This window comes from Ochlerotatus camptorhynchus, unplaced genomic scaffold, assembly GCF_037179485.1.
Source record: "Ochlerotatus camptorhynchus isolate MF236.1 unplaced genomic scaffold, CSIRO-AGI_Acam_v1.1 ptg000266l, whole genome shotgun sequence".
Classification (NCBI taxonomy): domain Eukaryota; kingdom Metazoa; phylum Arthropoda; class Insecta; order Diptera; family Culicidae; genus Ochlerotatus; species Ochlerotatus camptorhynchus.
The window spans coordinates 2040546-2055957 of NW_027040756.1; the positions used below are offsets into that span (position 1 = coordinate 2040546).

General features: G+C 39.6%; 1 protein-coding gene across 1 annotated transcript in view; it reads right to left on the reverse strand.

Moving 5' to 3' along the window:
- The window catches only part of LOC135705391 (delta(9)-fatty-acid desaturase fat-7-like), a 109294-nt gene that overhangs the window by 56517 nt on the left and 37365 nt on the right, over window positions 1–15412 (reverse strand). The window contains exons 2-4 of the mRNA XM_065227111.1: window positions 9398–9814; window positions 9071–9336; window positions 8926–8996 (exon numbers count right to left, since the gene is read on the reverse strand). Coding sequence (XP_065083183.1) covers window positions 8926–8996; window positions 9071–9336; window positions 9398–9812 — 752 coding nt within the window. The 5' untranslated portion in view covers window positions 9813–9814. The remainder of the gene's footprint in view (window positions 1–8925; window positions 8997–9070; window positions 9337–9397; window positions 9815–15412) is intronic.

Sequence of the window (15412 nt, forward strand, 5' to 3'; positions counted from 1 at the left end):
CGTCGTTTGGTGGCCCCTATTGTTACTTAAGTCAAAGTGTATTTACCAGGATATTCGGGAGAATTATTAATTACGTCTCCTTACGTGCAGCCCATTCATCATTTAGGACCACCGAAATCATCTTAGCAACAAACAGTTCGATTTATTCACTTTAATAATGAGAAAGCGAAACGACGAAAGTACACTTTTCACGGGTTTCTCAGTGCTGTTACTTAAGGCAAATGGCATCTCCATAGAAATCGGGTGACTTAAGTAACATCGAAAACTATTTTGATCAGAAGGTGATTACGTCAAAAAGCAATTCGACTGGTAAATAAATTTAAAAATGGGATGTGATCCTATATTCGGACAGTATATAGTGTAATAGCAGGAGCATCGATTGACACTGATAGCTCGACTTTGTTTACCTTTGTTACATTCGACGTAATGAAAATTTGCTCTTGATATATTGTTACAGTAGGCCCGGCCTTCCCTGCCGGTAGCGGGTGCCAGGTCTCTCCTGGCAGTTTCTACCGGTGGGGCTCTGCTGGGGTCCTCAAAACAAAACAGAAAATACAAAAGATGCCAGCAACATAGAACAGTTAGGCAAAATAAAAACAGGAACCGCAACCATCAGGGATCTCCCCTCCGGAATCCCTTTCGGGCATAGCCATTCAACTCCGTAAAATAAAAACTCTGTACCTTCTCTCCCTTTGGGATGCCCCCTTCTGGGGTATCCGGAGACGAACCAACCCAGGGCTGAAAGTCTCCTTTATAAAGATATATAATAAAAAAAATCTTATACGCGTGCATGTGTGACGTCACATTGAAAAGTAAAAGAATAAAAGAGATGGTAGGTTTTGCTCACCATACCAGTTGGTATTTATGATACATTGACTGTTTTGGCACGGTGACGCACGCTACCAACGAATTTTACCCCAATACTTTTAGAAGGATATGATTTAAAAATACAAGAAGAAGAAGCAAAAGCAAATCGAGTGATGGTTAGTTGCTTCTTATGTTGAAAGTAACATTCGCACCGATCCGAGGAAAAAAAAAGTTTTGTTTTGAAGACCGACAAATTATACAATTAACGGTAAATGGCTCAAGTTTATTCGGGAAAATGTGATTTTTCGTATGGTTAAGATACGTAACAACCCCCTTGTTCTATTGGGAGATCGAAGTGTGCTCTGCTTCTACAATGTGCCACTCAATAACATAGTTTTAGAAAAGAACTTTAGTGCAAAGCAAGTGCAAGTGAACGGGTAAAATGCATTTCAAAGTGTTTTTTTTCTATCAGCATCCTTTTCGTCAGAACTGTTATTAGGCTTACCAATCGCCTAATAACAGTTCTAACGAAAAGGATGCTGATAGAAAAAAAAACACACACTATGAAATGCATTTTACCCGTTGGCCCGATGATTCTGATTGGATTGGAGTTGGATTGTGCAAGGGTTTCTTTGAAGATCCGATGGAATGGTTGAGCTAGAACAAGTTTTTGGAAAACCATCGTTAATTTGGTGAGTTCGTTCCTGTTTATATATTCACCTGTTTCGGTTTCTTTGTCTTAGACCTCGTCTTAGACATCGTGCTGTATCTTGATGAGAAATCAAATGTCGAGTGCGCTATTGTCAAAGGTTGGGAACGAGTGGTTATGGCCAAGTTCCAACATAGACTTGCCAATTGGTTCATTCGGCAAGAGAGTCGTCCTAGTGTTTTTTTCTGGTTTTAGACGTTTGATGTTTTGTACTTGAAAGTTCCCTTTTTGTGATCATGATTTGCCTGAAGAATGTTTGCACTAGTTTGGAAATAACCCGGAAAAGTGGACAGTGGACGAGTATCAAGAATGCCTTTATTGAAACAAGCGAGAACAACCTGGGTGAGCTGGGCACTTAGAGGAAGGAGTGGATCACCGATGAAACCTGGAGGAGATCGAGGAGCGGAGAGAAGGAAAAGCCACGATAGAGCGAGCAAGGACCCGAGGAGCCAAGAACGAGGCCCGTCAGCGATATTCGGCTCTAGAGAGGGAAGTTAAGCATTCCTGTATACGGGAAAAGCGAGCGTGGGTGGACTCCGAGGGAGGCGACACATCTAAATCTTAATTCTAGATGCTCAAAAAATCTCACACTAGTGTATCAATCTTCGAAAAATCATCTTTCATTTCTCGCATCTACTTGCATCGTGCTTCATCTTTTTAAGGAAATCTTCAAAATTGACATAAATTTTCCTTCTATCTACTCAGCGTGCGTGCAGCTAGCCACAGCAAAACATAATCTTTTCTGCATCGTAGATAGTGTCGTCTCCCTAGGTGGACTCCCTGGCTGATGAAGGGGAGAAAGCCGCAGCAACTGGCGATATCCGCATCCTCTATGATGTTTCACGACGCCTGAGCGGGGCAAGGATGAACCCAAGGATGCCTGTGAAAGACGCGACTGGACAGTTGATCTCTGACACCACTGACCAGTTGAAATGCTGGTTTGAGCACATTGAACAACTTCTCGAAGTTTCAATCATCAATATCTCGGCATGATCCGCCAAGGGTGAGGCGCGTTACTCGCATCTACACTGAAGCTCCATCATTGCAGGATATAGAAGCAGCCATCCGAAGTATGAAGTCCAACAAAGCCCCGGGGGTCGATCGCATATCAGCAGAGATGCTTAAAGCTGACCCCATGATATCCTCACAAATGTTGCATAAACTATTCGTCAATATCTGGGACATCGCGACTTTTCCGGCCGACTGGATGCAGGACGTCTTGGTAAAAGTCCCCAAGAAGAGGGACCCAACTGTATGCGACAACTGGCGAGGCATCATGTTACTGTGTATTCATCTAAATCTGGTGATTTTAATCAGCCAAAAGCTTAACAGTAATATACATTATAAGCTTTTTAAGGCATTAAATAACAGTCTTTTCCAACCCTTGTTCAGCCTTTAAGTTGTATTTCAAAAATAATAATGGAAGACCACTTCAAATCTCATGCATTTATATGGAACTGCTCTAACTTTTTCTTGCTGACTTATTGGATTTACATATTTATATTGTTAATTTAAGTCTAAAAATTACCTTTGCATTTCGGGATTCGAACCGGCAGTCACTGATTCACAGGCGTTAACCATACCTACTGGACTATTTAAGCATATGTGTGGCAAAAGGTATGATCATTAACTTGAAGCACGTCAAATTTAAGTTGAATAACAGCAACCGGAAGAGTATTATACAGCAATTCAGAATTGTAAATAACAACTGGTGACAGTAAAACATTCCTCTCATTTTCAAGTGCAGCTAACACAATGTGGACACAAGTGTGTGATTTATGTCGGTGGTCATTTGGATGTTATTTTAGTGCTTTAATTGAGTAATATTTTTGGAATGCAGGTCTGAAACTTCAGTGCAATATAACAGACAAAACACAGGAATACAAATGTTAATACTTCCGACGTCATCGCAGCTCACATCTACCTGGAGCTATTCCTAAACATCTCCTTTTGCTTATCTCTACTGCTGCCACTGCTTGTAATTAGAAATGTAGGGTAGTGAATTTAGAAGAACTAAATTGCCAGAAATGCAACGAGTGACACAGACACTGACGACATTAAACAAATCAAGCTATAAAAATATGTGTAACGCACTGCTGATTTGTGGAGTTGTGTTAATCTTAAGTAAGGCTTGTTACATCTTTAGATCAGCTAACTTATTGAGGTTGGATTATGGGGATACAATTCGCTTCATGCACTACTAATCAACTATATATTCAGCTTTGTACACCTTAAATCAACCAATAATCAGCTGCTGTTCTTACTGTTCAGCTTGAATTGTTACACTATTCTGCGCATCGGTCATACTAGACTTACGCATCAGTTTCTGTTGAAGAAAACAGCTCTGCCAGCATGTGAATGCTGTGGGGCCGATATTGACGTTCGTCGCATTATTCTGCACTGCAGAAAATTGGAAATGGCCAGGTTGCCGGTTGCTGAAGTTTCTGCATGAAACCCGCCTTTATCGGGAACATTGAAGGGCATGGATAGAAAGGAAAGGAAAGTGCAGGATGTATAAAGAAAACGGAGCGAAGGAAGGCTGCTGAAATACTGGATGAAGAAAATGAAGACACGGATGCATACAAAGAAAAAAAAACAAGCGATGCAGATGAAGAAACGAAGTTTGTAATGAATGGAAGAAGATGCCGGGGAGGAAATTAAAGAAGAAGCAGCGGAAGAAAGTTGCCGATGAATGTTGGAAGCAAGTGAGTTACTAAAGAAGATACTGAAGGGTAATACAGAAGACGACCTAGAGGAGATCGAAGAAGATGGAGTGAAAAAGAATGAAAATGAAGCAGAAGAGGAAAGTGCGACAGCAGGCGTGAATGAATAAGAAGATGCAGATTAACGCTGCTGTTATGAGCAGAAGAAGACGGAAAATAATGGATCTACAACAAGCTGGAAACGAGAAGATGATCGAGGAGAAACAGAAGAATTCGAAGATGGAAAAAGTTGAAGATGAGAAAGTGAAGGCAGGGTGGCAAAATTACCAAAAGTGTGAAAGTATAGAATCAGAAAGAAGAATAAAATGCAGCAGAAGTACAATGAAGAACACAATTACAATAGGGTAGAGCGTTACTTCGTCGTAATCACCCATTTCCGTTCTATCGATCAGAAAAGATGAATAATATCAATGATTTCATAATAGAATTGTTCCGATGCGTTAGTTCATTAGCTACAACATAAATCCTATTAGAGCGCATTGTATGAATATGTACGCTCATTGCTCTCAAAACAAAAGAAGTGCTCCTAGCGAATCCCCTTTTTCTACGTTTATCCGTAGGACGAAGAAAATCTAATGGCGTTTCAATGCGTTAGGACGAAATTGAAACTCATAGGACGGATTTAGAATCAAGAAGCAGTATTATATTTTGAGCAATATCTAAACAATTCGTGACTCTTTATCAAATCCAACGGTACGTATGGAAAGGTGAATAAATTCAGAAGTCATATTTGATGGAAACATTCCATAGTTTTGTTCAAACCCGTTCAAAAAAGAGAGGTAAAACGCGGGTTGTGCTTAGTAGGACGGAAATTATATCAAAAACCCTATACATATTTACACTATATTGCTCTCAAAACAATAGAAGCGCTCCTACCGAATCCAATTTTTCTACCATTATCCGTAGGACGAAGAAAATCTAATGGCGTTTCAATGCGTTAGGACGGAAATGAAACTCGTAGGACGAATTTCGAATTAAGAATCAGTGTTAGATTTTTAATAATATCTCAAAATTGTTTGACTCTGGAAAGGTGAATAAATTTAGAAGTTATCTTTGATGAAAACATTCCATTGTTCAAACCCTTTAAAAAAAGAGAGGTAAAGTGCGGAATGTGCTAAGCAGGACGGAAATTAGATCGAAACCCTATCTGGCCCAGAGCAGCAGAGAGCAAGAAGACAAAAGCTTAGTGAAAATCTACCACACTAACACTAAAACAAACATCATACAAAATACATTTGTACTGATGGTGACATTAATGCATCTTTTGGATGTAAAGTGTCGTAAATAAATAACAACAACAACTACATCTTTTATGTGTAACTTTTTTAATTTAAATTTCACATGATCATCATCTTCGATGCATGACAGTTTTGAAGGAGACGCATGTTTGGTTATCTCTTTTTTTTTTTAAAGTTGTTATACCCAGTTATATAAAAAAAATCAGCATAGTCTAGTTGATTTTATGGAAGTTAAAATAATAATATGTACATATATTTTTTTTATTATATACAATAATATACTACCTTTAAAATGCCGTCAAGCTAAAGTTTTTATAATTGCCCCAACCTGAAAATTAACATATGAAAAGATCGTATTAAAAAAACGTCATTCATACTAAATCGGCAAAAGGCACGACAAAAATTGCGTCTTCAAAAGTTTTAATCATAAGACAATTTTGCTGAAAAATTTGAAATAATAAAAATATTGCAAAAAAAAATGTTTTTTCGAGACACCCTAAGTTATTTGAGGAAAATTGCTCTAAATCGGTCAATTTAAGAGATAAAATTTTTTTTTTTTAACGAAGCTGCTTGAAATTAGCTGAGCTACATTTTTTTTCCAAAAAATGTAAGCTATTATTTCCGCAAACAAAAAAGTTATGTTTCATACTTTCCTGATAATGAGAACCACCCTAGTATCAATTGACGCTTAAAAAAAGGGCTTAACTATAAGGACCAACTATGTAGAAGACACTTTTTTTCTAATGTTTCTATTTCAGGGTCTAAATGCATCTTTCCTACTAAAGTCTCATTCTGGACCACTGTTCATTGTGAAAAGTGAAAGATTGAATTGAGAATCTGTATTAGAAATCATGAACAAAACACTGTGAGATCTCACAAGAACAAAGCCCTGTGGTTAGATAACAGTAGCTCCAAATGTTCTCATCACGTGGCGCTAATGTGCAAGTCAGAACTTTACGCCGGTCCTTAACTTAGTGTTCGAGATGCACTTCCACAGTTGTTAATTGAGAGCTTTCTAAGCCTCTACCATTTTTGCATTAGTATTATTGTGTGGCAGGTGCAATCTACTCTTGCCCTGGGAAGTCGAGGAATTTTTCATCCCGAAAAATTCTTAGACCAAAATGGGGATCGAGCACAGCCGCCTTCAGCATCGACTGACTTTATAGCTGCATCTTAACTTACTGAGCTAAGGGAGGTTCCAGAGTCAATTTCCTTGATCATATGGGAAACTGATTTCTTCGGCAAAGTTTTTCAGGTGTTGCTTTAGTTGGAGTACAGATTAGATCACAATTTTCTCACTATGCGGCGATGATGTGCATATGAACTTTCTGCAGGCTATATAGTTTCTCGATTTGCGGCACTAGTGTGGTTATCTAGGAAGTTACTGTGTATATAAATTTGCTGAGCTCAATACTTATCATTAGTATGGGTATGGGGTATGATGATTGTTGTCTGATGCCATGCTTAAATTCAAGGTGGCTACTTACTGATTCGAAAAAAAAGATTCAATTAACATACAATAAGGGTATCCTATGAAGGAGAACGACATTGAAAGATTTTGGTAAGTTCCTGATTAAAAAAAAACATCAGATACCCCAGATTATAAGTATTCACGATACAAGTACGTCATAAAGAGGCCGGAAATCTATGTCTGATGCCATTCGATCTCTCGATTTGTATTCCGTCGATCATGTATTCCATACTGAGTACCAATGCTACCAACGCCAAGGCGGCAGCCCTCACCCTGAACCCTACCTATCCGACCCATCAACTTATGGACCGAGGACCAATGGCTTTACTTCCCTTCCCTGCCGACTGGGATTGAACCCAGGCCCATTGGGGTGAGAGAGGCAATCACGCTTACGACTACACCGCGCCGGTATGTCTGATACCATGTTCGGTTTCAAGTTTTCCCGCTTAGGTATTTAATATATTTATGTGACCATATCTTCGCCATACACCATAATGTTTTCAATCTGTAAAGATTTCTTCTTCACAGGTTGCGGCAGCTTCAATCGACTCTGTAATTTACGAGCAACGCACGAGAAAGCAAAATCCTAAGTTCCTTTCATTCGAATTTAGTCCAACTGCTGCCTTCAGTTCTGGTCGAAGGTGTCATCGCATAAGTATGTAAATAGCCAAGTTCCAAATGGCAAACATTGCATAATCCAACCGTCGAAGACGACAAAGACCCTAGCTGATTTCGTTCCTCTCTATTAGCATAAAACTTCGAGCTTTGTTTTCCTCCACAATAATGCCGTTTACCTCGTCGTCGAAGTAACCAAATGAGCCATGAATTAAATTTACAAGTATTTTAACGGAGCACAGTGCGTTTGTTTTGTTGAGTTGGATACAAGATTTCAAGTCCTTTCGAAGCCGAAACCAATCAACCGGCAAGTACCAACTTGTATACATAAGATCGTTGCCTAAAAATTAGAATTGTGCAACTAGCTCCACTGCTTTCACGGTTATCCTAAGAATCACAAAAAATACGTATGCCAATGAACCGCCACCGGCAGCGCGGCGACCGTGGTTAGTTGACGAAGGAAAAAAAAAATAACTCTGCTTCGGACCGTACCTACCTAATGTCAATGTTCAACATGCTTCTCGTCGCTACCGATGCTCCGACCCACGGGCATATGCAGATGAACTTGACGTGTATGTTTGAAGTGCAGGCAGGCGCAAAACGAAAGTACCACTTGGCCTTGCCCAAAATTAACCATCAAACATCGGGCATCAAATAAATTCATTGACTTGGTAGGGGGCTCCCTTAGCTCTGTCGGTAAAGTCGCTGCTATATAGCTGGACAATGCTGGAGGCAGCTAAGTTCGATTCGGTTTAGGATTTTTTCGTCTTCCCTGGGCATAGAGTATGGTTGTACTTGCCACACAATAATACAAATGTAAAAATGGTACAGGCTTAGAAAGTTCTCAATTAACAACTGTGGAAGTGCTCAATGAACACTAAGTTGAGAGCTTGCGTGATAACCCAGTAGGGACGTAATAAATCTAAAGAAGAAGAAACAGAAGGTACCAAGTAAATTTAGGGCCAACGTCACGTGCGACGGCGAGAGGAAAGGAATCATCAAACAATCGTTTCGACGCAGCAGCCACCGTGTAGCAGCCGGCGTCGTTTATTGTTTTCAATGCCAAGTTTAGTGAGCGAGTACCCAACTCTTCTTAATAGGTGCTTAGGTGTTGTTGTTGTTGATGTCGTGTTTTATCGCCAGCAGTTCATTTCGCGTGCACTTTACCATTGATGCCCATTTCATTCATAAGAGCGTTTCTCAGGGTGAATTCAACAGGGTTGAAACAGGGAGTGGATCTATCTTTGTTCAAAGTGATCACGTACGGTCGGAAAAGTGAATGCATCTAATGCGTGGCATTGGTCTCGAACTTGAACGTTCAGAAGCAATTAGACTTTTGCAATCAACATTAACTGTACTTACTTTTTTTGGAACATGATCAGCGGGTCAGCTTCCAGATCGGACATGTCGATCTTCTTGCCGTATTCGACGACCTGTGAATTAAATAAAAACGATCAATTGATTAACGATATGATCTGGATGAAGTTTCGAAAAAGCCCCTTTTTACCTTGGGATGTTTGCGGGACAGCAGCCAACCGACGTGGGAGAAGAAGAACCCACGGTTGGCGTTGTGCGGGTCCGCGTCAGTATCCGAAAACTTGTGATGTTGTCGGTGATCCCGAACCCACACGTACAGGCAGTTCTGACCGGCTAGCGTGTGTAACCAAAGCAGCAGCACTCTCAGCCACGGTGAAGCCTTGAACGCCCGGTGGGCCCATAACCGATGGGCACCCATCGTGACTCCCTGACCGGACATGTACATCAACCAGAAGGCTGTAAACCAATAAGACAACTCAGATTCAAACCAATCACTACAACTCGATGCCATACTCACAGTAGAGCGTCGTCCGCCAGTCACAATACAGCCAGAACGACAGATGTAACCCGATCCAGCCGCAGATGTGCAACGCCGCGAAACCTATCACATTTTTCCAGACGATTTCTCGTTTGAAGTTGAAATCCGTCCCGATCTCCGACGGCAGGATTGGCGTGTGTGAACCGATGTCTTTCAGCTTTTTGTCCACTTCTTGCTCGTGGGCCAGACTGCTACAGCTGGTGAGGGCTTTTTGGAACTGAGTTGGATCCAGGGTGGAATCCTGTGCGGTAAGTTCATCGCGAAGTTCTGTCAGGCTGGGAAGCTGGCTACACGTGGAGGTCTGCATGGTTTGCTTGGTGTTGGAGATGGAGGTATCGATCAGTTCGGCCGTTTTGGCACAGAGCATCGGCTTTGTTTGGGAGTCGGCTCCCATGGCTGAAAATGAAGGTGGGTTCACTTAGTAGGTTGGATTCAGAATACGCATTTCTTTTTAATTTAGTGATCGACTTGTTTGTATTGGAAAATTCTCAGTGAACAAGCAACTTTTTTATTCAAATTTAATATAAACAAATAAATGTAGAGTTTGGCTAGAATCACATCCAGTGAAAATTATTGGGGAGATTTCTCATATAGCATTTCATATAATCAAACAAACCTAGCACCGAATGCTCCACTGCTACACGTTATGGAATTATTTCAAGACTAGTACATCAATATCGAAGATTCAGTCTTTGGCTCAAGTCATGATATGATCACTTCCAAGCCTAGCAAGACAAATTTCACACCAACTTGACCAGTGGTTGGCAGCACCCTCTCAGAATTTCAAATAATTGGGTGTGAGACTTTGACTTATTAAGCATCTTTGCAGACTTGTTTCCAAAAAACCTAACTTTTGAAAAGGTCTAGTTCTTAGGAAAGATTAAAGAATTACAGTACATCTTCGAAACAGCAAGACTCAACGGATACAAAGAGACCACAATCCAGGCAATCATCGATAAAAAAGCGAAAATTCTACAAAGGAGATTATTTACATCCCGCACCTGAACCCTTGAAACGAGTGTCCGTTCGATTTGATTAAGATATTACTTGTCACCTAAGACCACAGTTAAAAAAAAAATCGGATTAGATTTAGTTTTCACTAGTAGACATAACCAGTTAAAATCATTGGTAGGATCCATTAAAGCCCCAGTTAATGATTCAGGTAAAGCAGGTGATATAAAATAAGCTTTTTGACGTAGGACTACGTCTGTGATTTCTATATGGGGGTACACTTTGTTAAAATCGAAAATGGAACATGTAACAAAATTATGAAAGCTTTTGAACGTTAATATCTCAGCTGCCCCTGGACCAATTGAAATAATTTTATCACCAATCTATCAGAAATATTGCTACGCATCTGTTAATTTAAGACTTAATAATTTTTCATAATGTCACTATTGAAAATTGCACGAATTTGCAACTGTTGCTATAATAATTCAAATTATCTCCGATTGCCTGCGAAAAGTGATTTCCCTAACACAGATTTCAAACTTGAATTCCATCCAGTCTCACCAAACGGTGTTTATTCACTCACCGCGTGGTGAGGGGTGGTGTTCTCCAAAACACAACGAAAGGCTGCCTACAAGTAGTGAGCTGCAGCCCACATGAGCATCCATAGAAGGAGGAAGAAGCCGCACCGCTATTGATCGGAATCAGTAGCTCTTCGTGAGTCGCTGTGGATCATCTATGTCAAGCGCGTCTTATAAAAGAGTATTCCTATTCCTACACAAAACACAAGCTCATGTTTAAGTTAGATAATAACATTTATTATATAAGTCCACGTAGTCCTACGTCACCATTGCGTACAACCCCATTGGGCTGTCCCTTGTAGTTTTTTTTTTAAATTCTTTATTAAGGAGATTTTTAGCCTTTGGCTAGTTTATCCCCGGATACAATAAGCTGTAATCATTGTAACAAAGTATATGTAGGACAAACCAAGAGAACTTAAGCAACTAGATCTAATGAACATATAGCGGAGGTTAATAAGACCTAACATATGATTTCAAATCAAAGGTTAAAGAAAATATCTTCACCATTGGCGTAGCTCATGGGGGTGCCAAGGGGGCCAGGCCCCCTCCAGAATTATCTAGCCCCCCCCAGGATTTTTTGGTTTTTTTGACTCGTGGGTATTTTGTTAAGCTTGTCAAGTTCGATGTTACTATTTAACAGCGATTAATAAAATTGGACCACAAACAACGATGTTTCTTACAGTTCTTTAAGTTGAATCCTTTTCTTATGTTCTGGACTAAAAGAAACAGTTTTGAGAAGTTATATAATATCGATATTTAATCGATGGCATCATAAGACGTCTTCAGGCTCTACAAAAAGGCCATGAGCCCAGGGTATTTTTTTCACCCTGTCCAAGGATGAGGGGCTTGATGATGATTTGTCAAGTGTCGCTATGATTTTTTTTGCAATTTGATAAAATTGTAGTTTTTCTCCAGTTCATTGATTTGAAAGGTTCATGCGAGTTAATTTCACGGAGCCGTAAATTGTAGTTTTATCATAATTTTAATATTAGCATAAAATAAAATAGTAATTTTAAAATCGCTTTTGTAATGCTAAGGTAAATAGTTTGCTTTGAGTGTAAAGTTAATTTATAAGAAAGTTCTAACAGTTTTTTTTTTGCACTTCGAAACTCTAACATAGTAGCAGTGACAGTGTCGCATGTCCTAACAACAACTGCCTGCGACTGGTGTTCGAGGGGCCGACAGGGCTGAATACGGGTCAATACTAACAAAACTCTAATACTAACATGACCCCGAAACTAACGTTCATCCATTGCACTAATAGTTATAATGTAGTTGTACTTTCCTAATAACCCATCTATCACAGACAAACAGACATAACACTCGGTTGGACAGGTTGTTCATCGAATACGCATTTGACGGTAAATTCGGGTGTTTTTGGTTGGTGGTGCCGCCACCTGTGGCGCGCACGGTCGGTTCCCTTGCGTTTGACGTCTGCACACTAGCGCCATCTGTTCAGCGTACTATCCATCACATGATGGCGGTAGTGTTTTAGTGACTATGTTTTGTGGAGAAAAATATGAAATGTGTTATTTCTGTTTGTCTGTGCATCTATGTTTCTTTTTCGTTGTGTGTGTGTGTGTGGGGGGGGGGGGGGTGGTTAATGTTACCAATACTAATACCTTTCTTTCTGTTCTTTTATTCGTTTTCTATATCCCTTCACCATCACCCCATATCCCATCATTTTGACGAGAGATGACTTACTTGCATGGTGCATTAGACTGATGCAAATTTTGACATTTTCGCTCCGCAGTGCTCAAACGGTTCCAAATCGCGTCCTGATCAGTCTCCCAAAATTTGAACTCATTTGAAAAGAAACTGACTTGGTACAAACCATTTGAAGTTTATATGGAAATTACTATAGGAAAACCAAATGTTTTGTTCATATCCATCTAACAATTTACCATATCGCTCTGCTTTAAAACATGATAACTAAGCTCGTAGAAAATTTTATCAGCTACAACTTTGTCCTGAATCACTTTTCAATATAATGTAAGCATCAAAAGTTATCAATAATTAAAGCCACTAATGTCTTACCACAGACAAACAGACATAACACATTGAATATTTATCACTGTAAAACATCGTCGCTAAAACATTACCGCCATCTGTTGAATACACTGTGGTGGGTAGTACACTGAACAGATGGCGGTAGTGTGTAAACGTCAAACGCAAGGGAATTGACTATGCGCGTCACAGGTGGCGATACTACCAACTACGATACTTTTAAATTGACCGTTAAATGCTTGTTCGATGAACAACTTGCGAGTGTTATGTCTGTTTGTCTGTGGTCTTACGATTATGCTCAATCAACTGTTCAGCAGGCAACATTGGTGTTTCTGGCGCATGGAATAGAGCACAAAAATCATGGCTACTATGTCACACTGCAAGATACAGTGTTGCTGACAAAACAGCTGCTTGATCATGCCAAAAGATTATCAATCTCTTAAACAATTAATAACTATTTTATTTGACGTTTGGCTCAACAACTATATTCTGCTAAGTTGAAGCTGAGAAAATTTTCCATAAGTATAACTTTTGAATTTTTGAACAGTGCCATATGGAAAAGGGTAAGAAGACAATGAACAAAAAGTTTGGATTTCCCATAGTAATTTCCATATAAACTTCAAATGGTTTGTGCCAAGTCAGTTTCTTTTCAAATGAGTTCAAATTTTGGGAGACTAATCAGGACCCGATTTGGAACCTTTTGAGCACTGTGGAGCGAAAATGTCAAAATTTGCATCAGTCTAATGGTGCATGCCCAAGTCGTACTACAGAATAATATGCTGAGCGTGGTTATATCACAAATCGATAGAACTGAGGAATAATGAGGTAAATTCTACACAGTATTTTAAAGGAGCCAACTCTAAGCAGGTAATAATAGCAATTAATAATCAAACAACCATAAAAAGGTAAGAATGAATTTATTTATTTTAAATACAGTAATGACCCGATTTTGTCAGCCCCTCCGCGCTTCAGATTTTTTTTCTTTCAATAATTTCACATACCCATAAATCTAATTTTTTCTCATTCATCGTTAAGAGGAATATTTAAAGTATACTTTGGTGCAATAGGTTCAAGAAGATAACTGAAAAAGGGCATGGGTTTTGTAGAACATTGGAAAACATTTTCAAAAAAGGGGGTTGACAAAATCGGGACATTAGTGTATTCCATTTACATTTACATGATTTATCACATATTTCCGGAGAGCTTCGAGGTTGGAGCGTAGTTGCTTTTGTGGATGGGCACGTCATTTGTCGGTTTCTCGCGGATTGGGGCTCAGTCTGGAAAAACTAATAACACAAACAGGTAGAAGAATAGTTCCTCTATGATTTGTTATAGTTTGTTTGAAGTAATGAAATTGGGTTGTTAGCGGAATGCTAAATAAAACAGCAAAAGGGTTTATCTTCCATTTAATTCCACTTAATTAATTTTGGTATCCATGACAGATACGTATTTCGACTACAATGTGCAGTCTTCATCAGTGTCATTCCCACTAAAGAACTTATCAAAATCTAACCCCCTTAAGTACTCATCCCCTAGGTAAAAAAGTCAAAAAGTTTGTTTGCAGGATTGTTCTTCTGTTCGCGGGAGGCCGACGATGGACGTGTTTGTTTGCCGGATCTCGGAGTTCTCCGGATTTATGGTCGTAATCTAATACATACAGTTGATCACAATACGAGCCTAAAAGCTGCAGTGACCTAGTGAGCACCATAGCTTGAGTCGTCTGAAAGTATTGTGTATCGCATGGAGAGCCCAACCGAAATTCTAGCCTATTAAAACTGCAGTTGGTCAACTCGCGAAAAAAAAAAAATGAGCCCATTGTATTTTTTTCAACTTCTGGGAACTTCGTAAAACTTAAAACTTAAAAAAAAATCTACAGCAAACTTTTTAGATGTTTTGCGAATTTGTAAGGAATTTGGAAAAAGTTCATGGAATTTTGTAGAAGATCTAAAAATAGTTCCGCAAGCTTCTAAGAACTTCAGGGATTCTTATTTCAGTTTAGGGAACTTGATTGCAGTTTGTCAGCCATCTTTCTTCAAAAGCTCAATAAACTTCTTTGAGGTTAAATTTCATGGTACTTTCCAGATGTTCAAGAATATTTGTAGATGATAGGTGCCTTTCCAGGTCGCGTTCCACTTCCATGAAAACACTCTGGAATGTCGGCAGGAGTATGCGAAACGCGTCATCACCGGTCAACGAAGACAAGGAGTACTCAGACAGTTGGATATTCAGCTTCACGCGGAAAGTTTGCCCGGATTCGGTGTCGGTTCAAACCAACGTTCGTGATCGTCCGTCGGGTAGTAACGAAATAGATTCCCCGTTTTCGATGGTGGAATTCTCACTTGCTCTCCTCTCATGTAACAACTCAGCTCCAGGAATGGATAGAATCAAGTTCAACTTGCTTAAAAATCTCCCAGACGTCGCGAAGAGACGCTTGTTGAACTTATTCAAACAATTTCTG